The 26,554-nt window shown below is 32.3% G+C and overlaps 1 protein-coding gene across 24 annotated transcripts in view; it reads right to left on the minus strand.

Annotated features, from left to right (window-relative positions):
- The window catches only part of Rdl (Resistant to dieldrin), a 210,632-nt gene that overhangs the window by 11,666 nt on the left and 172,412 nt on the right, over positions 1-26,554 (minus strand). For all 24 annotated transcript variants that reach the window (XM_067788157.1, XM_067788153.1, XM_067788171.1 and 21 more), the window contains one exon: positions 16,441-16,725. In XM_067788157.1, the coding sequence (XP_067644258.1) occupies positions 16,441-16,725 (285 nt within the window). The remainder of the gene's footprint in view (positions 1-16,440; positions 16,726-26,554) is intronic.

Genomic DNA, 26,554 nt, shown 5'->3' on the forward strand with positions numbered 1-26,554 from the left:
ACATATTTGATTTGGCCATATATGTATGTATGTTTGTTTAAATAGTTAAAGATTAATGCAAACTATTTTAATCGCGTAAATATTACAGGTTTTAAAATGTAAGCCATATTAGTGTGTACCTTTTGTCGGCAAACTTTCTGTTTTTACTCCCAGAAATAAAGCACCATATCAAAAACTGTTTTACTCTTGCGTAAAAACTAAAAGTGTATCAATCAGTGACCCATTTTAATAGTAATTATTTTTTTGTATCAAAAAAATTGTCTAGCGAACTCGGGGATATCTTTTAATTTTTCAGATTTATTTTAAACGAAATCCACAAATAAAAGTAAAATAAGGAGTTTTATCATATAAGTTCGAAAATAAAAGTTAAATCCGGACTTTTATCTTTTTAGGACAAATAAAAGTCCTGACCTATAACTAAAGAACGGCTCATTCAAATGAAACGATATTTTAGCAATCGATTCTCCCAAAATCTGGATTTGAATCTGTAGGAAAACACCAAAGTCGTTTCTTATATAAGAGGTTCCATTGAAAAATCATAATCACCTCGCAGGGTATTATATATGTATATAGTTTTCCGTAGTTAACTTATTTTAATGCCATAAAGTTTGATCTTATTAAGAAATTGTGTGAAAATCGATACAACACTTTCTGTTAAAACAAAGATTTATGTATGAAAAAAAAAATCGTTGCATTTGGATGAGGCTTTCCCTAGTAGAAGGGCTGGACTTTTATTCTGTTCCTAGAAAATAAAAGGCGGAATTTAACTTTTATTTTCGGATTTATGAAGTGAAAGTCCGGATGTAATAATTTGTTCGGACTAAAAAAAAATTTATTTTCTGAAAGACCTTTATTATAAAAGGAATAAGAGTTTGGGTCACTGGTATCAATTTATATATCAATAAGAAAATGGACAATACAAATTTATTGCAAAAGTATTTTTCTATTGGCTTATTTCATCCAAACCGAACGTGTACTAAAATTGTTTTTTTTTCCTTTTGTTTTGCAAATAACTACGGAAGGTTATGTGCAAGCGCATTTGAGTATTAGTAATATAGCTAAATTTTGTCATAACTTGACTTTGGTTGTCATTACTTCAATAAGCGTTACAAATTATAACATAGGAAAAAGTTATAACTCCTAAAAAGGCACATGCTAATGTTGTTACATTAATACTTACCACTGGACAAAATTTCAAAAGTATACTGTAAAAAACTACGTTTTTTCCAGCGTTACTTACGAATATCCAGATGCCCTAAATTTGGATTTGTAAGGCTTAACTTAAACACTAATTCTTTTTATTTTATTTTTATATTATTTTAGTTTACATAAATAAACCGGGCGAAGCCAAACTTTATGTACCCATTCATACATATTGTGAGGAATATTAGCAACACTAAGGGATACTATCATCACTAAGCCAATACTAAGCAGTGACTTGCATGCACATCAATAAATCAATAATTATGTCTATACATATGTCCATACATGCAGCAGAGAGAGATGCAGGAACACATGCGTATGTCTTATCTGAGGTGCTACCAAAAGTAGTGGAAGCATCACTCACATATACACCCGCATATGAGAAGTTATAACGTTCATCTGTAGTTATATTATAGCTGGTAGCAAATTCTAGAAATAGATGCGCCTAGAAATATGTCATCGAGGAAACCAAAAAAAGTATAAAAGCAGCAGCAGCTGAGGCACGACGAAGTCAGTTTGATTTAAGCACGCTATCTGTCGAGAAGTAGTAGTATTATTGTGAAGACTTGAATAAAGGCCATTTTGCATTATGAATAGTGGAGTTATTTATTCAACAGTTTAGTGATTCGAACGTTAGTAGAAGGTTGCAAATAAGAGGAATTGCAGTAAATTCGTTGCAATATATTAAGGATACATTTAAAGAAAAATCAAGAAGCAGCTATAGGACAGTTAGGGTCATAGAAACAATGTGCTCAATGTCTTAGATATTGCTAAATTTGTACGACTTTGATATTGAAGTTTTTTGCAAGGCTTAATTAAATGGACCGGAACATGATAATATAATTTTTTTTTTTTTGTAGGACTTACTACTATTTCTTTATTGTCACCTAACATCCCAACTGCAATTATTATTTTATTTTCGTGCGCTACTCTAATATTTTTAATTTTCGTATTCTGCACTACCATACCCAGATTGGTAATGAAGTTAAGTTTCAAAAATATATTACCAATTTTTTGATAGTTAGAGCTTGCAGCAAAAATGGTCGTAGTTGCTAACGAATTTTTCTCAGATTTAAAGATTTAAACTTTCTTTTCCTAAATGTGGGTGATGCCACGCCCAATTTCGAAATTGTTTATTAGATTTCAATTACTTATGCTTTTTTGTTTAAAAACACACCTGATCACAAATTTCGTTAGGATTTTTAGATTTTTGTTCGACTTATGGTATTATAGAGTAATTATCTAAAAGTGGGGCGGCGCCAGGCCTATTCTCAAAAATTTTGTTATTTTTGAACTTTTCTACACCATATCATTACTGACGTATAATATCAGTATAATTTAGTTATACACCGTAAAACCGACCCTACTAATTTTCATAGAGTGTATGTATAATGACATGAACAATATCATAACGAATTTCAACATCATATTTTCAATGGCTTTTGATTTACGGCTTTCAAAACTTTTGAAGTTCTTCCTCTAAGTGTGGGTGGTGCCACACTTATGTTCGAAAATTTTACAAATTTTCTAGTTTTGTAGTTATTCAACACATCACGTTTCATCATTTTATCTGTCATTGGTATTGCATTATAGTATCTTTTCCTTTTTTCGAAATTTTGATATCGATTTTATTATTTTATTATCGAGTTTCGTCTCTTTATCCGTCTTTGGTAAAGAAGTATCGCACATCAAGAATGCATTGTAACGTTAATCAAGAAATTTCAATTTTTTCCTTTGAAACATTTGCGAATGTTAATGTAAAAGCAGTTGTCTAAATAAATTTAGTTTTTATAGTTTTATTTATAATTTTCGTTAATAATAACGTTAAACTTCAACGCGAAGTGTGCCATCAAAGCCTAAGCACGCGTTGGGTTGTGTGTGAGGGAAATTAACGGTAAAGGCGAACGTTTCATAACGTTTGTAACGTGTATCTAAACTTAATCATTTCGCTAAGTAAATTTTGATTTCAAACGAAACAAAATGGTATCGTTTCGTTTGTTGAGCATCTTTGAAAGATATATCAATTTTTACTCAAGTTATCCTCTTAACTGACGGCCGTCGTGGTGGGATGGTATCGTGCTCCGCCTATCACACCGAAGATCATGGGTTCACCCCCCCCCCCTCCCGCCGGGCAAAGCAAACTCAAAATTTTAGAAACAAGGTTTTCAATTAGAAGAACATTTTTCTAAATGGGGTGGCCCCTCGGCAGTGTTTGGCAAGCACTCCGAGCGTATTTCTGCCATGAAAAGCTCTCAGTGAAAACTCATCTTCCCTGCAGATGCCGTTCGGAATCGGCATAAAACAAATAGGTCGCATCCCGCCAATTTGTAGGAAAAAGTAAAAAAGGAGAAAGATGCAAATTGGAAGAGAAGCTCGGGAGGTTATCGCGCCTTACATTTATTATACCTTTCATGAACATGAAATGGTATATTAACTTTGGTCAGATGTTTGTAACGTTGAGAAATATAGAAGATAGACTCACCACTAAGTATACCAAATTGATCAAGGCGACGAACTGAGTTGATATAGCCATGTCCGTCTGTCCGTCCGTTCGTCTGTCTGTCCGTCTGTCTGTTTGAACGCAAACCGGTCCCTCAAATTTTGAGATATCTCAATGAAATTTGGCACAAGGGTATATTTTCGTATTATATTAGACATTTGTCGGATCCGTTAGGATAGGACCACTATAACATATATCTCCCATACAACAGATCGTTCAGATAAGACGATTTTGGTCATTCTTGCCGCAATTTAGAAAGTATAAACGTAAAAGTCGATGATATATATTCTATCATAGAATATATCCTGAAAAAATCACTTTGATCGGAGTTATTTATAATTATATGTCATACAACCGATCGTTCAAATAGAAAGATTTTTGTCCATTTCTCCCTTAATTTAGAATATATAAACGTAAGACTCAGTGATATATATTCTAATATATCATAGAAGATTTTCTGAAAAAATCACTTTGATCGGAGCTATATATAGTTATATCCCATACAACCGATCCTTCAGATAGAAAGATTTTTGGCAATTTCTCCCTTAATTTCCAATATAAAAACGTTAAACTTAGTGATATTTATTCTAATATATCATAAAAGATTTGATGAGAAAATCATTTCGATCGGATCTATATATAAATTATATATCCCATAAAACCGATCGTTCAGATAGAAATATTCTTAGCCATTTCTCCCTTAATTTCCAATATAAACACGTTACCCTTTGTGATATTTATTCTAATATATAATAGAAGATTTCCTGAAAAAATCACTTTGATCGGAGCTATATCTATATAGTATATACCTATCCCATACAACCGATTGTTCACGTAGAACGATTTTTGGCTATTTCTCCCTCAGTTTCCAATATAAAAACGTGAAACTTGGTGACATACATATATTCTAATATAATAGAAGATTTCCCGAAAAAATCATTTCGTTTGGAGCTATATATAATATATATCCCATACAACCGATCGTTCAGATAATGGGGTTTTTTGCCATTTTTTTTTTATATTTATTTTAAAATCGTTTAGGTATGTACACCTGTTCACTATATACCTCTTATCCTATGCAGCGCATTATTTTGAGATTACGAATGGGATAAGATTATTGTTCAGCCCCATTCATGAAGGGTATGAAGTCTTCGGCACAGCCGAAAACAGTCCCGTCCTTACTTTTTTTTATTTATCCTCTTAACGGTCGAACGTAGGAAGGGAGTTCTCAATGAAAATTGTTTTAGATGCTGATAATTTTGATATAATGGAGCCTATATCTGTCTCGATTCCTTAAAGCCATGACGTACTAACGTTACCCCTAAAAGTTATTATATTGTAACGAATATTAGCAGCACTAAGAATTCTATCATCCCTAAGCCGATGCTAAGCAGTGATTCAAGTCACATCAATAATTCAATCATTATGACTACACATATGTACGTATACCCAGGGAGAAGCAACTCACAAACACATGCAGATATCTTATCTGAGATATGCAATATAATTGTAGAAGTTTCGCTCACAAACACACGTGCATATGATAGCTATACACGTACATCTGTAGTTATAATTATACAGATAACCAACTAGTAAATTCTAGAAATGGAAGCGCCTAGAAAATGCAACGAGGAAATCAAAGAGTATAAAAGGCAACTACGGTAGAGGTGCTGCAATCAGTTTCGATTAAGCACGCTATTGTCGAGAAATAGCAGTATTATTTTTAAAATCAGTTGTAGTGTTATTGTAAAGAACTTTAATAAATGCCATTTTGCATTATTAAATATTGCACAACAGTTTAGTGATTCGAACTTAGCAGAAGATTGCAAATAAGAGGATCTGCAGTAAATTCGTTGCAATATATACCCTAATGTACAAGTGCACGTTGGGTATATAAAAGGAAAAGTTAGTGGAAAAATTTTCTATTGAAAGTGAGAATGTGAGGATTTCGGATTGGTGCATAGTATCTATCTATAAGAAAATAGGAAGGATTTCTGAAAACTTAATCTAGATAGCAGAATTAAGAAATTCTTGTTTGTCTTGTATTGCATCCATGCTCACTCAAGTATTTAGCTTTCACCATTTTCGAGCAAAGTATTCGAAAAAGTTTACATGTTGGCGGCATTTAGCGAGTGCGCACTATCCAAAGTTCGAATAATATACTCTTTGTTTTCAAACTTTTAAACGTGTGCTTTTTGTTTACATACCATTTTTGTGCTCAGCGTGCTTTATTAACTTAGATTGGATAACGGTTGTTTGTACAGGTATAAAGGAATCGAGATAGATATAGATATACATATATCAAAATCATCAGTATCAAATTTGAAGTGTTTCCTATTTATTGTTATAAGTCCACTTGGGAAATGAAATACCATTGATAAAAGCTCTTTTTTGCAAAGATATAGACTAGACGGACGGACATGGCTTAATCAAATAATTTTTCGACACTGATGATTTTGATATATGGAAGTCTATATCTATCTCGATTCCTTTATACCTGTACAACCAACCGTTATCCAATCAAAGTTAATATACTCTTTGTGCAAAGCACGCTGAGTATAAAAACAAATACCGCTAAGCTAATGAAATTTTCTAGGTGGATTGAGATATCGTACTGTAATTGGCATATGGGTTCCCTGGCATTAATCGCCCATCGTTAATTAAAATGAGCGAAATGATAGCCACGCCCACTTTTTAGATATATGCAATTTTGGAAAACACAAAAGAACTGATTATTTAAAAAATAATACACCTAGAGTGTTAAAATTTTATATGTGGACTGATATTAAGACTCTTGGTAAAAATTTTAAAAACCATTTGATAACGGGAGTGCCACCGCCCACTTGTAATTAAATCAATTTTAAATATATTATTAATCAAAAATGATCACATGTATTTAATTAGCGAACTTTGCTCATATTGCTTTATACAATCTGCCTTTGCACTGATATGAATATTGGAGATTCGGGTTCAATGCTCAGCTTCCGAAAAGCTAGCTGATGAAGAAGTGAAATTCAGAAACATGTCCTAGTAACCATCGCCGTTTGTAAGCTTACAATTTTTCTCTAATATCAATAATCAAAAATAAAAAAAACCGTTAAACCTTTCATAACAAAATTCGGCAGATAGCTTGCCTTCACTATTAAGAATGCCTCGAAGAAAAATCGGTTAAGAACTACGCCCGCTTTTATATACAAGATTTTAAAAGGCTCGTGGATGAATAAAATAAGCTATATCTTTTTCAAAAAAGTGCTTTATATCAATGATGGAATTATAACAAGAAAAAAGCAAAAAAACACAAATATCTGGAAGTAGACCTGGCACCACCGCCATTTTTGACCAAGCAATTTTCTATATTTCGGGAGCCATAACTCGAAGAAAAATTAAGGTTGGGTGCACGTATTTTTCTTATAGCTGGAAATATTTCTAGTAAAAATGGACGGGAGCGGTTAAATACCGCGCCCACATTTATATATAAAGGTCGTTTAAATGTGGCTTAGATTAGAATAATAAGATATATTTCAGCGCGGCCGTGCCACGCCCCTATTCCGATCAAGCATTACACAACATTTCTAGAGCCTCAAAAAAAATCCCTTGTAACAAAATTCGAAAAAGTTATTTATCTGAAATGAACTGTACAATTGAAACTCACGCTGACTATATTTTGTGCGGCTACACCCGAACTAAGACACCTCTATTTGTTTTAGTTGTAAATTTTAGATTAATTTGGTTTATTTTAATATTAAATAAGAATAATAACATCATAAATTGAATAAACAATTAAGGGCTGGTAGAAAAAATTACGCCAATTTACGACGCCTTAAAAGTGTTTAGTAATGATATAGCATGAAGTTGAGTTAAATATTTTTGAATTGGTGCTTCATGACATTTTTAAAAATATATTAGCTTCTAAAATCAAGCTAACAAAAGCGAGGAAAATTAATGCGAAATGTTGTACATTGGGATGAATAATCTCAAGGTTAGATACAAACAGTTGGCATTACTCACAGGATCCTGTTCCATTGAGCGAAGAACGGATTTGCGCTCCATGGAAGATGGCTTAGCGAAGAACAATCATTGAAGTGATGTAGGACAAGCAGAGTAATAACCACAGACTCCCGCTTGAAGAATAATATTCCATCCCTATTAGGAAAAACCGATCCACGTCAAGAGATGTTGCCAAAATAGCCAAAACCACACATGTTCAAGTAATACGAATCAAGCAGAGAGATGGTAGTTGATTAAACTCTGGCCTTTCTTCGCTACACTACAAAAGTTCACTAAACAAAAAGTTAAGGGGTTTTCCTTAAAACGTTATAAATTTTTCTAATACTATTTATTTAATAATTAATTAATTCATAAATTAATAAATGATATTCAACTTCTGCACATTTCAACTTTTTTACGATGTAAAAGAAAATGTTAACATATATATAAAAGGATAAATAAATATATACGTAAAGAAATGGAGCGCGTTCGCTGTTACCCGTTGATAGTACAAGACTGCCGGTCGGTTGCCGTTATGTTGATGGCGATGGCCCTTCGTGGGTGTTGGCACCTTCTAAATCGCCGAACACGGCTGCGCGTAAGGATGGCGCGCGCTGGCGTCTAATTAGGTATGTAGGCGGACTAAACAGTAGTGAAATGTTCAAGACGAAAAAAAAGCTGTAAAACGAACTAGAAAACAGATGTAAAAAAGCATTTTCCTTTCTTTGTACCTCCCTTGGCCTGGTTGTCATAATGTAAAGAAATAAAAGTCAAAATTTTGTATTTAATTACATTCGACTGATATTCTATATTTGAGCTAAGAACAAACCTTAAACAAATTTTAAAAATATGCGTGACACGCCCATTTTTTGTTACTCTTTCAAAAATACTTCTATGTTAAGAAAAGCTTACACATGTGTTGTTAAGGTCATGAGATGACCAGTCCAATGTCCTCAATATATATTGGCTTAAAGATTTATAATCTCAGATGCCGTTTTCAACGTTAATAAATTTTATAGATTACTCTTAGGGTTATAGAAAAATTTTAAGTTTATAAACGATACAGGCTGACTCTTTATGCCGAAGACAATATTGTGTAATATTGTGGTTCACATAAGTATTTCTTGTTATACTCAGTTGAGCAGAGCTCACAGAGTATATTAAGTTTGATTGGATAACGGTTGGTTGTACATATATAAAGGAATCGAGATAGATATAGACTTCCATATATCAAAATAATCAGGATCGAAAAAAAATTTGATTGAGCCATGTCCGTCCGTCCGTCCGTCCGTCCGTCCGTCCGTTAACACGATAACTTGAGTAAATTTTGAGGTATCTTGATGAAATTTGGTATGTAGGTTCCTGAGCACTCATCTCAGATCGACATTTAAAATGAACGATATCGGACTATAACCACGCCCACTTTTTCGATATCGAAAATTTCGAAAAACCGAAAAAGTGCGATAATTCATTACAAAAGACAGATAAAGCGACGAAACTTGGTAGATGAGTTGAGCTTATGACGCAGAATAGAAAATTAGTAAAATTTTGGACAATGAGCGTGGCACCGCCCACTTTTAAAAGAAGGTAATTTAAAAGTTTTGCAAGCTGTAATTTGGCATTCGTTGAAGATATCATGATAAAATTTGGCAGGAGCGTTACTCCTATTACTATATGTACGCTTAATAAAAATTAGCAAAATCGGAGAAGGGCCACGCCCACTTTAAAAAAAAAAAATTTTTAAAGTAAAATTTTAACAAAAAATTTATTATCTTTACTGTATATAAGTAAATTATGTCAACATTCAACTCCGTTAATGATATGGTGCAACAAAATACAAAAATAAAAGAAAATTTCAAAATGGGCGTGGCTCCGCCCTTTTTCATTCAATTTGTCTAGGATACTTTTAACGCCATAAGTCGCACAAAAATTAACCAATCCTTTTGATATTTGGTAGGGGCATAGATTTTATGACGCTAACTGTTTTCTGTGAAAATGGGCGAAATCGGTTGATGCCACGCCCAGTTTTTACACACAGTCGTCCGTCTGTCCTTCCGCATGGCCGCTAACACGATAATTTGAGCAAAAATCGACATATCTTTAATGAACTTAGTTCCCGTGCTTACTTGAACACACTTTATCTGGGTATGAAAAATGAACGAAATCCGACTATGACCACGCCCACTTTTTCGATATAGAAAATTACGAAAAATGAAAAAATGCCATAATTCTATACCAAATACGAAAAAAGGGAAGAAACATGGTAAGGTAATTGGATTGTTTTATTGAAGCGAAATATAACTTTAGAAAAAACTTTATAAAATGGTTGTGACACCTACCATATTTCGTAGAAGAAAATGAAAAATTTCTGCAGGGCGAAATAAAAGACCCTTAAAATCTTGGCAGGTACTACATATATAAATAAATTAGCGGTATCCAACAGATGATGTTCTGGGTCACCCTGGTCCACATTTTGGTCGATATCTGGAAAACGCCTTCACATATACAACTACCACCACTTCCTTTTAAAACTCTCATTAATACCTTTAATTTGATACCCATATCGTACACACTCATTCTAGAGTCACCCCTGGTCCACCTTTATAGCGATATCTCGAAAAAGCGTCCGCCTATAGAACTAAGCCCCACGCCCTTTTAAAATACTCATTAACACCTTTCATTTGATACCCATATCGTACAAACATATTCTAAAGTCACCCCTGGTCCACCTTTATGGCGATATATCGAAAAGGCGAACACCTATAGAACGAACGCCCACTCCCTTTTAAAAATACTCATTAACACCTTTCATTTGATACCCATATCGTACAAACAAAGTCTAGAGTCACCCCCGGTCCACCTTTATTGCGATACCTCGAAAAGGCGTCCACCTATAGAACTAAGGCCCACTCCCTTTTAAAATACTCATTAACTCCTTTCGTTTGATACCCATAATGCACAAACGAATTCTAGAGTCACCCATGGCCCACCTTTATGGCGATATATCGAAACGGCGTCCACCCATGGTCCTAAGGATTAAATAAAAAAATAAATGTAAGGCGCGATAACCTCCGAAGAGATCTAAGGCCGAGCTTCTCTTCCAATTTGCGTCGTGCTCCTCTTGATTTTTCCCTACAAATTGGCCGGACGGGACCTACTGGTTTTATGCCGACTCCGAACGGCATCTGCAAGGCAGACGAGTTTTCACTGAGAGCTTTTCATGGCAGAAATACAATCGGAGCGCTTGCCAGACACTGCCGAGGGGCGACCCCGCTTAGAAAAAATTTCTTCTAATTGAAAAATCTTATTTCTAAAATTTTGATGTTGCTTTGCCCGGGAGTTGAACCCAGGGCATACGGTGTGATAGGCGGAGCACGCTACCATCACACCACGGTGGCCGTCCTAAGGATTACTCCCTTTTAAAATAATCATTAACACCTTTCTTTTGATACCCATATTGTACAAACAAATTCTAGGGTCACCCCTGGTCCACCTTTATGGCGTTATCTCGAAAATGCGACCACCTATTCAACAACTACCACTCCCTTTTAAAACCCTCATTAATACATTTAATTTGATACCCATATCGTACAAACACATTCTAGAGTCACCCCTGGTCCACCTTTATGGCGATATTTCGAAACGGGGTCCACCTATAAAACTAAGGCCCACTCCCTTTTAAAATACTCATTAACACCTTTCGTTTGATGCCCATATTGTACAAACAAATTCTAGGGTCACCCCTAGTCCACCTTTGTGGCGATATCTCGAAACGGCGTCCACCTATGGAACTAAGGATTACTCCCTTTTAAAATACTCTTTTTTTTACACTTTTCTTTTGATACCCATTTCGTACAAACGCATTCTAGAGTCACCCCTGGTCCACCTTTATGGCCATATCTCGAAAAGGCGACCACCTATACAACAACCACCACTCCCTTTTAAAACCCTCATTAATACCTTTAATTTGATACCCATATCGTACAAACACATTCTAGAGTCACCCCTGGTCCACCTTTATGGCGATATCTCGAAACGGCGTCCACCTATGGAACTAAGGATTACTCCCTTTTAAAATACTCATTAACACCTTTCATTTGATACCCATATCGTACAAACGCATTCTAGAGTCACCCCTGTTCCACCTTTATGGCGATATCTCGAAAAGGCGACCACCTACACAACAACCACCACTCCCTTTTAAAACCCTCATTAATACCTTTAATTTGATACCCATATCATACAAACACATTCTAGAGTCACCCCTGGTCCACCTTTATGGCTATATCCCTAAATGGCGTCCACCTATAGAACTATGGCCCACTCCCTCATAAAATACTCTTTAATGCCTTTCATTTGATACACATGTCATACAAACACATTCCAGGGTTTCCGGTTCATTTTCCTACATGGTTATTTTCCCTTATGTTGTCACCATAGCTCTCAACTGAGTATGTAATGTTCGGTTACACCGGAACTTAACCTTCCTTACTTGGTTTTATTTGTAATGCTTATCGGTAAAATTTTGATAACTTCTGATGCACTTGTTAAGATTTATTGGTTTAATTGCTTATATGTCGGTATTTTTGCGATATGGTAAACGTGGTATATACGTACGATGTTGCCCTACGATACCAGAGGTCCGTAGTTCAGCTAATAGAAGATTTTACATGAAGACACTTTCCAAATAGTTTTTTAAGCGAGGTCGCCTCTTGGAAGAGATCTGGCATACCCTCCGTGATTAAAACTTTCCATAATACTAAACCAATTTTTAAGCAGCTATCATTTGAAATCGGCATTTAAAATATAGGCCTCTATAAATCTTTAGGAACAAATAGCCTTGTGTCACTAATTTAAAAAAAGCGCCTAAATATTCTAAAAGATCTATGGTATCGAATTATTATAATTTTTATTATTTTTTATACAATGACTTATTTGTATGCTCAGAACAACAGCTCTGGTCACAGAATGACATTATGGTGCGCCCACGAAGGTTTGTTTATTATCAGCTAGTGGATTAAGCTAAATCTTGCTTTTTTTTTGCTTTTTAGAAGAAATGTTTCTTAGCACATAAAGTCACGAAAGGAAATTCCGAAATTTTCATCCTACCAAAATATAGAAAAACAAAGCAAAAAAGGTAACCAAATGACCTTAAGTTATCAGAAGGGTTAATGCTATAAGTCGAACAAAAATCTGTCAATCCGTACGAAATTTGGCATAAAAATTTTCTGCACAGCTGGGTATATAGTGTTCGGTTTCACCCGAACTTAGACTTTCTTACTTGTCTTATATAGATTTAACGCTCTTACAAAATCAATATTATGAAAACGAAAATTGCCCTCCCTTGTAATGAAGGCAAGGTTTGAACCGAATTTTAGTATAGAAACTTGTGTGAGAATATCCAAAAATAAATTCCGCATGCTTGCCAGCTTCTTATAATAGGTGTTGGAGCTGCTATACACAATATTCAATATTGGTTGTGATATTTTCTCAAAAAATTTAAAATAGAATCATTAATTTTGTTTGGTATAACTCCATTGATATCAGATCCGTAATTGTCAGTTTTATGGAACCATTTTTGAATAAGAATCGGCTATTCAGAAAAATACCTTCTTTATCTAAATAGATAGAGAACATTATTTATTCTGCCCAATTCTAAACAAAAAATTCTTTGTGCATTTTTCACTTCTCCCTCTCCTCTTATTCTGAACAATGTTCGAAAAAGCGTAAAGCGGTTGTTGGAGAAGAGTAGGTATTATGAATATGCGTGAGAGAGAGATTTCTCTGCTATTTCTAAGGAGTTTTTTTACTTGTTAAATTAAAGGGTATGCATCAAAATAGTTAAAGTAAATTAGTTCCTTTAAGAAAGAACACTTTGTGTTAAAAAAGCGGCAACAGTAGAGGCACGAAAATCAGTTTGGTTTACGCAAGCTATTAGTTGCGATGTATAAGTTTTATTGTGAAGTATTTTAATAAACGCCATTTGTGCATTATTTAATATTGGATTTATTTATTCAACAGTTTAGCGATTCGAACGATAGCAGAAGATTTGGAATAAGCGGAATTGCACTAAATTTTTTACAATACTTTATTTCTTAATTTCAAGCAAATTCGAAACAATAGTTAAACTTTTCAATTTCTTAAACAAACTAAGAAATGCAAAACGAAATTTCAATTGACAAAAGAGCTGACTTCGAAAATTCGAAATTCCTATTACCCAATTATTGTTCTCCCTAGGAGAAAAGAATTGGAGGAATTTTTGCGCGGGAATAAAAAAGTTTACGAGAACAAAATTCCGAGGGAATATTTAGAATTGGGCTGATTATCTTTACAAGTGTTTTACATAGTAAGACTACTTACCTTACATTCGCATAGATTGACGCACTCTTGGATCCTGCAAAATACTTTAGTAAACAGAATTAATTTTACATATTTAAAATTTGCAGATATTTCAAAATAAAAAAGAGGATAAAATATTAGGCCTTTTGGCGTCATGAATTCATCCGCCATGAAGCTTTATGAATACTTAACGCGAAAAAGCTCGCAAACAGTACAACAATGAACTTTCTGAAAAAGTGTTTAAGTATTAGTGACGCTTGCGCCTTTGGAATTCGTTGAAGTGCGTCAAAAAACACATTGATTTAGGCGCATTATTCACTCTAAGAAGTTTGTGGTTTAATTGTTTGCTGTACATAACGGTTGTTGAGCTGAAGCTGGGCGCATATTGATATCAGGGTACCATTTAGGTGATAATTAGTGACTGTAAATTTTTTATTTATTTTAGCTGTGCCTTTTTTTATCTGCAGAAGTGGTCTTTGCTTCATATAGTGATTGTGTGCATTTTATACAAAAAAATGTGTGAGTATGAAAAAATTATAAATTATATTGTGAAAATATAAATGTGTGTGAAATGAGGTTTGATCATGCATAGTGAGTGGTAAGAATTTTTTGCTTTGCGCGCACTTTACAAATAAAAGCGCGTATCGATGAATTTACATTCATTTTCCTTGCAAATGATAATATTAAAAACTCAATGTTTACATTTCATTGAAAATTAACAATAACACACAAATACGAAAAAAGAGATTTGTTTTGGTTTGGGTTTTGTTCGTTTAGTTTTGTTTGAATTGTAGTGGGTGTTTTTTGTTTTTTTTTTTTTGTTAGTGTTAAAAATTAAAAAAAAATTTTTTTTTTTGTGCATAACTATACACATCGAAAAGGAATTAAATAACAGCTTACAATAAATATATGTATGTAGAGAATAAGAAATTTTTAAATTTTTGATTAGGTTAAGTGTTTAAAAAAAATATGTGACTTTTATACAAAATATTTAAAAAAGTTTGAAATTTGTTTTTTTAAATAGGTTAATAAAATACCTCTTACATAAAGTAAATAAAATAGTTTAGAAAAGAAAAATATACAAAATATTCAATTTCAATTAAAAGTCCTCCAAATTTAAAAAAATTTTTATTAACTCTTTTAAAACATCTGCTTTGATATGTGTTTTGCTTGATAAAGGTAGGAGAATCGGAATCAGAGAAGATGAGATGACTCTTGAAATGTTCGAGAGAAAACTTCTGTGGAAGACTTATAGTCCTGTCCGTAATGCCAGCTGCTGTATGAGCTTTATGCAGTTATGAAGATAAGGCAGGGAATAAAAATCCAAAGACTTCGCTGGCTAGTTAATATTATACGAATGGGCGAGGACACTACGGCCAATAAAGTTTATAAGACGACAGCGCCGTTTAGAAGCAGAGGAAGGCTGAAACCTCGACTGAGCTCGGAGAGGCAGGAGAAGAACGATTTTACCTCCCTTAGTGCTCTCAATTGGCTAAAGTAATCGCGAAGCAGGTAAAGTTGTCGAGACTTATTACGAAACGACAAAAATCGCTGGGCAACGAACAACAGCTCTGAGAGTAGCTTTCACTTATCTCAATGTACTAGGACCAGCCATCACAAATCACTACCAAAACTTGGGCGACTTATTAGCACTAAAAATATGGAAGTTTTAAGAAGCAAAAAAGCAGACACAAGAGCTCAGTCATTGGTAAAGCGAGCAGGGAGCAAGCGTTTGGGCTGTGATAAGAGCGTTGGGAAAATGAAGAATGATTGGACAGATGGACAGTAAAACTAATCACAACATTAAATCTTGAATTATTACGTTACGCAAATGATCTCAAATGGTTACATACTTAAAAAAATCGCTGTATAAAAAAAAAGAAAGGTCGTAGATCCTTTGTGCGTTGAGGTGACCATACTTTCTTTAAATGCTCGCAATTGAACCATAACCGTCAAATTCTCAAGAAAGAGTCGACAATGTCGATAATGTTACAGCAAAAGTGTTAAGCAGCCAATAAAAGTGGCAGGATGTCAACAACTTCGAAAAAATCAAAAAAGAGTGCCTGATTTTCGTTTGTTTTCGCCTCTTCTCAATACCAATCTCTTCTGCATCCAGATAACCCAGTATATCAAATATATCTCAAAAAAGCGTAAAAAACACATATCAAAAAAAGTACGTTTTAGAACTATAAAACCGTACAACTTCTGTATAACAGCTGCTTGAAAAGTATGTATAAACAGGCTTTATATAGCTTTGTTAAAAAATATGTATGGATATAGAAAAATAAAATAAAATTAACATTGAGAATATTTAAAATAGTTACTTATAAATATATGAAGTAAAATTGGTATGAATGTATGTAATATGTAATTAGTTTTCCGTTTTGCTAGTTTTATGTTATATAGTTTACCCAAAAGACTGGCAAAGACCATAACGAAGCATGTTCCTAGATATACATCAATCGATTTGACATATGAAATCTTTGGCAATGCTGCATTTGTTGACGACATTAGTGTGGTCATTGTCAACACGGTGGTAACACCGAGCGCCACACGAGCCGGTGTGGCATTACGATTTAGCCAAAATGATACCCATGATATAATAACGATCAGTCCAGAGGGTATATAAATTTGTATTAAATAATAACCCATCGAGCGTACGAATTGTATCTCACAAGCGAGACGTGAGTAATTTCCTTTTGTTGTTTTTATTTGTTTACCAAAATACATTCAGATATGAAGCGCGTATGTTGGTTGTAGAAGACGTTGAACGTAGAACGTTGGATACATCAAGCGGGACACACACATAAAGAGGAAGAAAAGTATATATTAGTTTTCTCATGTTGATATGTTTTGTTTTTTTTTTTTTTAATTTTCTATAACAGATTTTAAAAAATTTAAATTGCTATGAAAACGAAAAAAAACTAAAAAATACTGGCAATATTGCATATCATATTGTTAGTAGTTAGTGGAAAATGGTAGGTATGTAAAATTAAATAATAGTGAATAACATTTTCATGAAAGTAAGAGTGATTCAGTGTAATTTATTTAAAAGTATAAACAAAAATTTTTATTTCAAATATGTCAATATATTTATTAAGTTATTTGCTTAGAACTTAACAACAAATGGGAAAGACGATGCATACTAAAATACAAGTTAGTTAAAAAATATTATTTGATATTGAAAAGAGCAATGAGAAATTATTTTCGACAATCAAAATTTAAAAGCTTGCAAATATGTGATAAGTATCTCGTTTAACACAAATTCTCAATGAATGATTCCAAATAATATATTTATTACAAAATGTAATATCCGTTTTGCAGGATATTACATTTAAATTTTCGTAAAACGTACAAATTTTCTCATCTTCAGCCCGAAGAGGGACTGAATAGAGTATTAACGAAAACTGAGCACGGAAAGTTTTAACTTAATCCAAATCCAAAAATTCTTGAAAATATTTTATACTAAAAATTTTTAGACACTTCAAGTTTTAAAACAACATCAAAATTAAAAATACATATAAAAATATAAACGTGTAGGCAATTTGGATTTTAAAACAAAACCAAACAGTTTGATAATTTTAAAATAAAAATTTGTGGACACTTCAGGTTCCAAAACAAAACCAGAAAGTTCAAAAATATGAACTTGTAGAAACTTCAGGTTTAAAAACCCAAAAAGTTGAAAAACTTCAAACTAAAAAACAGTGCAGGTTTAAAAGCAAAACTAAAAGGTAAAAAAAGTTGGCACAAAAGTATTAAATTGTTTCGAAACAAAGCCAAAAATGTTAATTTAAACTTGTAGACATTTCAGATTTTAAAAGGAACAAAAAATTTTAAAAATCTAAGAATAAAAAATAAATAATAGGAGTGTCTTCTGGTTTTAAAACAAAACCAAAAGGTTTCACAAATCTAAAAATAGGAACCCGTAAACGCATATTTTTATAAATTTAACTAATTTGGTGAATAGACATTTCAGGTTCTAAAAATTGTAGGCATTTCAGGTTTTAAAACAAAATGAAAAGTTAAAAAATCTAAAACTAAACGTGTAAGTAATTCGGGTTATAAAATAAAAAGTTTAAACTTAGCACTTCTGGTTATAAAACTGAACCGAACAGTTTAAAAAATTTTAAAATAACAATTTTGGACGCTTCAGGTTACAAAGAAAAACATGGAAGTTCAAAAAATCTTGAAACATAAACTAGTGGCCAGTTTAGGTTTTAAAACAAAACCAAAAAAAGATCGCATTGTTTTTTGACAGTCTGGCAGAGGTTGGGAAAGATGGGGTTTCACTCCTAACTACTAAGGTTTGAAAATGGTTCATTGAGGACTACTAAGCAGTAATCTAGTTGTAGAAATGTGACGCCCCTAACTTAGGGCACTCACAATATACAAAACAGAAAAAACTAAAACATATATAGATACAACTTTTAGAAACTTCAGTTTTTGAAACAACAAGAAACTTTTCGCACATTTAAAATCAAAAAAAAAAAAACAACTCACTTCTGAGAAGTGTTGCAAGTTAACGATTTATATTCACAATAACTTACTGTGCATGTGAATTTTTATGATGCGATAGCTCAGTGGGAAGAGCGCGCAACTCTGGTCTAGAATACTTAAATTTTTAGATGTCGAAAATATTTTCCATATATATTTCAGGCATAAGAAAAAATTCCAATAAAGCTTGCATTTAGTATTTATATATAAAAGTAAAAAGAAAAATTATTTCAACTCAAAAAATAAAGGCAAAACTTTAATATGGTAGCAAAATATATTTCGAAAGTTTAATAATAAAAAAACTTATATTTATATAGAAGTAATAATGATTTAAATATCTGCAGCCAAGGGTAAAAAACGTTATAGCAATAAATAATATGACTTAGAAATGGATTACAAGTGTTCAAGCTGAAACATAAAATTAAAGAAATAATTTATTAAAAAGAAAAAATCCTTTTCATACAGATTTGTCCTCTATCTGCTCTCACTGCTGAGTGGAATCTACCTATCTCGGATGCCGTTTCGAAATTTCTAAGAATTTTTTTTTTTTTCATAAACACCCCAGCTAATATTAAAATGCATTGGATTTGAGCTCAGAGGGGGCGTTTTTTAAACCAATTCTGAAATAGGGTGTTATTCAACAATTAATGAGTTAGCATGTTTTCGAAACGGCAGGCGATATAGGTTGATATTTCACACACCAGTCGAGATGATTTATATACTTTTAAAACTTTTTTTTTTAAATTTACTTGTAAAATTTTTATAGTAAAATACATAAGCCTAAGTAAAAGTAAAAATTGTGTATGCCATGAAAGGGAAAAATTTGAATGAAGTAATAATTAAATAAAGGGCCTATATTGTAATTATATCCTTTTGTAGTTCTACTATTATCTAGTATTACCAGGAGGTTGCAATTCTTTTTTTTTTACTGCTATAGTAGAATTATACTTTTGTGCTAATTTCATTTATATTGATTTTGCGCTTAATTTATATACCTATATAGTAAATATCGCTTGTAATGTACGTACTACGAATGATAAAAATAGAGATTTTAGCATGCTTGGGAGGGCGTTTTTTTTATTATGTGTACTAAATATAAAATTTCACTTGTATTTATGCAGTTTTTTTAAAGATTTTTTCAACTATCTTTTTGCATTGTTAACTTGTATAAATTGAACATCTGAATCTATTTTTAATTAATGTTTTTTATGCCGAATAAAAATTTTATTATTTTATTTTATTCAATGCAAATTGATGGGGAAATAATTTTTTTTTTTATCTTTTTACGAGACAAATTTTTTTGTTTAACTCTATAGTAGTGCATAACGACGGCAGAGCTTCGAATACACACGCAACTTCTCTTTTTTAGTAGTATGCAGAATATTTCGGCACAAAACTTACGCATCAAGTGTTAACTGCTTGAAGTACAAGCTAAAACTGATTGACTGCTTGCTTTACTGAATCACTGATAGTGCGCTCTCACGACATGTAGGTGAACGCAGAATAGTTAGTTATACGAAGCTCTACGAAACTCTCGAATGCACCACTGAACTATATCAATTGAAGCGTTAGATTGCTGTCGGCGGTGCTAGATAGCTGAACTGTTGTTAAAGGTGCGAAAATGTGCGAGAAACAGAAATTTTAAATCATTTTTACAATTTAATTTTATTTTTATTTTATGTATTAAGAGTTTAATTTGCATTAAAAAAGTAAAATAAAAAATTTACAATAACTAATACTAAGTTATATTGATGCTATATGATTTTTTCACAATGTACAATTTTCGGGTACTTGATTATCTAATTAAATTAGATAAGGAACAACAAAAGCAGAGGCTTAGTACTTATCATGCTATCCTCTTCTACAACTATACTATACACAGCAGGTCCCATTTTATCTCAATAGGGCGACGGCAAATTTTTGTCTCTTCAAAACAGTGTAAAAAATTCTCGGGTGTAGTAAACTTCTGCAATGTCACATGGAATGCATCAAGAGCAACATTCCACTTATAGAAAACTGGGAGGTTATTATTGATAAAGAATCACTCCCAGCTGGTTAGGAGATTAGAATATACCCTCGATAGGTATGCCTGTCGTAAGAGGCGACTAAAATAGCAAATATATTCAAAGGGTTATGTAGCGCAACCAGTTAGGTTGCCAGCGCAATATATAACTTCCCCAAACCCAATTGCCAACCTCACCTATCCGTAGCGAATCCTGTTTCATTAACTGCCGAGGCTCTGGCGACCCCGAACTCTTAATGGGTCTATGGGGTGGGAGGGCGGTATGGCCTAGAAAGTCGCATGTGGTCACAACAAATCGTTCCCTAGATGGTCGGGCTTGGTACCGGTATGTACCGGATCTGCATCCGGTAAAGGACCGTACACTTCCCAAGGCCTTCGGGGAGTATCCTTATCGCTGCAACAACAACAACAACTAGCCAGCCGATCCTGGATGATATACGCGGGTAGCCTCTAAATGCTCTGGCAAAAGCAGATCATTAGGTTGCTGTTTCCTTTCGCAATGCAAAGGTGTAAGGCTGCCTAGGAAACAAAATCCCAGATGAGGACACCTCAAACCCAGTTCATCAGCATAAATAGTGGGGTCTAAAGCGGCCAATATTAAATGTAATCAGATTAATCTGCAGCACTCAAAAAGTTTTACAGAAAATCCGAAGGCCCTTCATTATGAGGAGGAAATTGACATTGGCTTCAAATAAGAGCCCTGAATAAATAACCATTATGATTATAGGGCTTAAAGCAGTTTGTAAAATCTGTTTTTTAGAGCGGACGAGGGGAACCAACGAGCACGCGTTTCAACAAAAAACATGTTTAATGCAAATTTGCGCTACACCTTGTGTTGGCGTTTATGGCCCATGATTACGACGCCCCGCCTCCCGGCCTCAAAGTTCTCACAGACAAAAGCTAGGATTATAAAATATTCATGAGCTGCGATGCCAATTCCAGACACAGTATATTTGGAAGTAGCAAACTAAACCCAAAGTGAAGTATCTGCAATAAGGAGACTAAGTCAACATTTAGGAAGGTCTAATGGTTGGATGGAAGTATCAGATCTTCCGTTAGCCTTGGACGATTATTCAACTATTGTTGATAAGTGGCGGGTATCAGCTAAGCCATCACTTTCCGACCACCGTTTGACCTGAAATATACCCGCTGCTTCCTTCGGACGGACGCTGGACTCTGTCATTAACAGGAAAAAAATAGGATTCGCTATTCACATATTTTTTCCCTTCATTTATCAGGAGTATTATTTGCTAAGGGTTTTAAAATGTATGCAATAATAAAACTTAATTGAAGCAACCACTTGTTTTTCGTTTTTATTCAAACTTGTTTTGTATGGCTAACTAACATCTATGTCCCTTCGATTCTAATTTTAGGAATATTTTTCAAAAGAACTTGAAATGCAAAATATGATAAGTATTGAAAGTCATTTGAAAATATAAACAAACAAACCAATGGAAAGTAAGTAATGGTTAAAAATTTTGGTTTAAATCTTAAACTTTTTGGTTATGACCAAACTTATTTCGATTTTGAACGCAGACCTAGCAAAGTTAAAAAAATGGGCTCATATGACTGCTTTGGAATTGAAACATTTTGGTTTAAGTTTACTTAAGTTTAAACTGTCAAGTGAAACAGATCGATTTGAACGGTCCAGAAAGTTACTTTTTATTTATTATAAAAAGAAAATTGACCAAAACAATGAAGAATCGGACAGTGAAAATGAATAAAAAATTTTAAAATACTAAATATTAAAGCGTATTTTTTTATTATTTTTTACAAGCTTGGAAAACTTTTTCAAAAATTGTGAAAATGCTTAATTAGTAGTAGATTGTTTCTGAATCATAAAAAAAGGAAAAAAATCAATTGTTTACAATTGTTTACAAAAATTAATTGTGTACGTAAACAATTAACTTGTTAACAATTACATTGTTTACATGTAAACAATCGCTGTAAACAATGTCAAGTTTACAGGCCCAACCCTGCTTTTTAGACCCTTGGGTAGTCTTTCGAACCTTCAAAAATTAAACAAAAAATGCTACATATTTAAAAATACATAAACAATGTAAACAGTGTACAGGCCTAACCCTGCTTTTTAGACCCTTGGGTATGTCTTTAGAACCTTCAAAAATTAAACAAAAAATGCTCCATATTTAAAAATACAGAATCCACAATTAAAATTTTTGGTTTGACTTTTTCGGTCTTCTAATAAAATATTGTAAATTTATATCGCGAAAACACAGTTAACGTCATAACATTTTTGGTAGAAACTAAATGTAAAATTTTACGTATTAACGGATATGGTGAAAGATATTTTGGTTTTAATTTTAAACCACTCATCGGTCTACACTTTAAACTCAAGAAAATATAAAAAATTAGTCCCCCGCTAGTTCATAATATAAGACTTTTAGGTTTAAGTTTCAAAATACTTATTGAAAATAATATTTTTAAATATTGTGGACTAAAATTTAAACCCAAAAATATTACAAATTAGGTTTATCCTCTAATTGTTTATAATATAGACTAAACAATTTAAAAACGCGGTACGGGTAAAACTTTTCGGTTTTCAATTCAAACCACTCATCGGAAATAATATTTTTCCAGTTTCCGAACTAAAATTTAAACCCAAAAGTCATACATAGCCTAACAATAAGCTTGCAGTGTTAGACATTTGACCACTCGAGTTCAAATCTCACTCGGGGAAAAAATAATTTCTAATTTGAAATACAAAAATATATTAAAAGATAATAAAACAACAATTTAATAAGAGAAATTATAGTGAGTAGGTCTCAAACTCATTAAATTTACGAAAATAAAAATTTAGCAAATTGTGTCTGTCCTCTAAAAATTTATAATATAAAGCAAAAAAGTTTAATAACAAGGTAAGGGTATAACTTTTTGGTTTTAATTTTAAACATTTCACCAAAACTATATTGTTCAAGTATCTGGACTGAAATTGGAACCAAACTATTTAGTAAGTAACTAGTTGAAAATAGTAAAAAAACAGCTTAAAATGAGCAATAAAATTTGTTGGGCATAAAAAATAAACTAAACTTTTTCACCGTGTAGAAATTTAAAAGTTTTAAATTAAGTCAGCTTTGTAAATCCTAAACGATAACTCATATTTTTTAAGAGTAGTGTAGCAAACATGCAACAAGCACATTATTTTGAAGAAAATCACTTTGTTACAAAAAAAAAAAAAAATTGCAAAGAAAAATAAAGCTAAAGCAAACTTAAGTGAATGTAGGCACGTGAACTTAAAAAACAAACAAAAAATTAAAAAACAGGATTAAAAAAATATAGTTTTTCAAAAAAAAAAGGGAATTAAGAAAAAATCAAGTTAAAAGTAGAGAAAGCTTTACATAACAAACTAGTTCAATTGGAATGTAAATTATTGAAGAGAATATAAATTGTCACTTTTTTCATAACTATGCGATTTGGTTAAAGCTTAAGTTATGATTATATAAGTACAAGTTGAGTAATGCGTTTGGTACTTATATATAAAAAAAATAGATGCATTATTAAATGGAGAATTTTTTCTTTTATTTCGCGTAATCAAAATTTATATTTTATAACTGTAGGAAGTTTTCAGTATATACTGAATTATTTATATATATAAATAGTTTGAGAAAATCATGCGGCAAATAAGTAAAACTGGAAGTTATTATAAAATAATAAAAAATAATAAAAATGCGCATATAAAAATTTTTATTTATTTTTTTTTTATTTTTTTATTTTATATTTAAAAAAATATTTACATTATCTATATATGCAGATAAAATCAATGTTGCGTTATCAACAAATTTTCAATAATTTTTTATCTAACATTTTTATGTTGTAATTTTTTTTTTTTAATTTTAGAAATAAATAATCATATATCAATTAGTATCAATCAACATCCAATTGATTTCACGCTGCGAATGTAAACAATAAATGTATATATGTATATGCATGTTCTATGCTGGGTCAATTAAAAAATTTATAATAAAATTGAAATGAAAAAGTATTTCAATTAATTCTATATAATATTGCTACAATTTATATGTAAGTGCATATTGATATTGGCATATGCTATTCTACAAAAATTAAATATTTAAATGAAAATTCTGCAACTTCATGAAATCGACACTAAAATTGTATTATTGTGAGTAATAAAATAATTGTAATGTATTGAGTGATAATACATACCAAAATTGATTTTGAATATATTTAAATGAAAAATTTTGCAAAGAAAATATATGCGTATTCACAATCAATAAATTACTTGAACATGATATATAATTTTTAAATTTAACAAGTAAGGGTGTCTAAGTTTGGGAGTAACCGATCATTATATACTCAGCGTGAGCTTCAATTCTATAATTCATTTCAGCTAAATTACTTTTCTATATAACACGTGGCACCGCCCATTTAAAAAAAGTGTCCTTTTAAAATTTTTTTGTAAATTTATTTTTTATTATTTATTAAAATTAAATGTAAGGCGCGATAACCTCCGAAGAGATCTAAGGCCGAGCTTCTCTTCCAATTTGCGTCGTGCTCCTATTGATTTTCCCTACAAATCGGCCGGACGGGACCTACATGTTTTATGCCGATTCCGAACGGCATCTGCAAGGCAGATGAGTTATCACTGAGAGCTTTTCATGGCAGAAATACACCCGGAGCGCTTGCCAAATACTACCGAGGGGCGACCCCGCTTAGAAAAATTTTCTTCTAATTGAAAAACCTTATTTCTAAAATTTTGATGTTGCTTTACCCGGGCTGTGAACCCAGGGCATACGGTCTGGTAGGCGGAGCACGCTACCATCACACCACGGTGGCCGCCAAAAATTGAAATTGCTTAGTCATAAAAGGGGCGGTGCCACGCTCATATTCAAAATTTTTTGGAATTTATGTTTTACGTCATAAAATTAATTCACTTATCAAATTTCATTAGCCTTACGGCATTCGTTTTTGAATTATCTAATTTTCTCCATTTTTCTAAACTTTTTATATTAATCCGATTATATATGTAATGTAATTTACAAACGGCCGTTGTTCGCTTTGCAATAGGTCTCTAAGTATTGCCTTTTTTTTGTCGCTATTCCCTTATTCACTATTTAGGTACATACTACTTCTAAATGTTTTTTAATCCTTATTGTGTGGATTCTAATTATAGGCGCGCTGAAGATTAAAGGCATCTACCTTTACACTAGTATAATGTATGAATGTTGGAGATTTCGAGTTCAATACTCAGCTCCCGAGACGCTAGCTGAGGAAGAAGTTAAATTCAGAAACATGTCCTAGTAATCATCGCCGTTTGTAAACTTTGCAATTTTGCTTTAATATCAATTACAAGAACAATTATATAAAGCAATTTGAGCATGTATCGCTAATTAAATGCAGATAATATATAATTTTATGTATGGAAAATGATTAATATATTGAAGATTAAAAATTTTTAATACCTGTAGATTTTAGCATATTTAGGTATAAAATTTATATAAATTGGTTTATATATTAATATGTATGTATGTCGATTTCATGAAGTACATAAAGTTGTTTTTAACCGGTCGTTGGTGTTGCCTCTCCTTTACATTTACATACTTGAGTATATTGCAGAAGTTTTAATAAATATTAAATATAAAATTATATAAATAATATAAACTTAAATGCTATAGATAGCTAAGTAAATTAAATTACTATATATTGAAGCGTTTCAAATAACTATTGAAGAAAAAATCATTGAAGAATATTTCTGTTATGCTAACAAAATTTTCAGGACACCAAATTCAGGTTATTTATGGTACATTATTCTTTGCATTTCTTAAAATAGTTCTTATGAGATTCATGCGCAACGTTTAATGTGATATATTGAAATCTGTTTTCAAGCATATTACCATTTTATTACGCTATTAATATTTAGTTGAAATTTATTGATACATACACGGGTTATTTATTTTCTTTTTTGGTGTTAGCCAGTTTTTATAACACATAATTGCCCACCTCAAAATATCGAATGCAATATTGTTGAAAAA

This window comes from Eurosta solidaginis, chromosome 5 (assembly GCF_040869045.1).
Source record: "Eurosta solidaginis isolate ZX-2024a chromosome 5, ASM4086904v1, whole genome shotgun sequence".
Taxonomy (NCBI): Eukaryota; Metazoa; Arthropoda; class Insecta; order Diptera; family Tephritidae; genus Eurosta; species Eurosta solidaginis.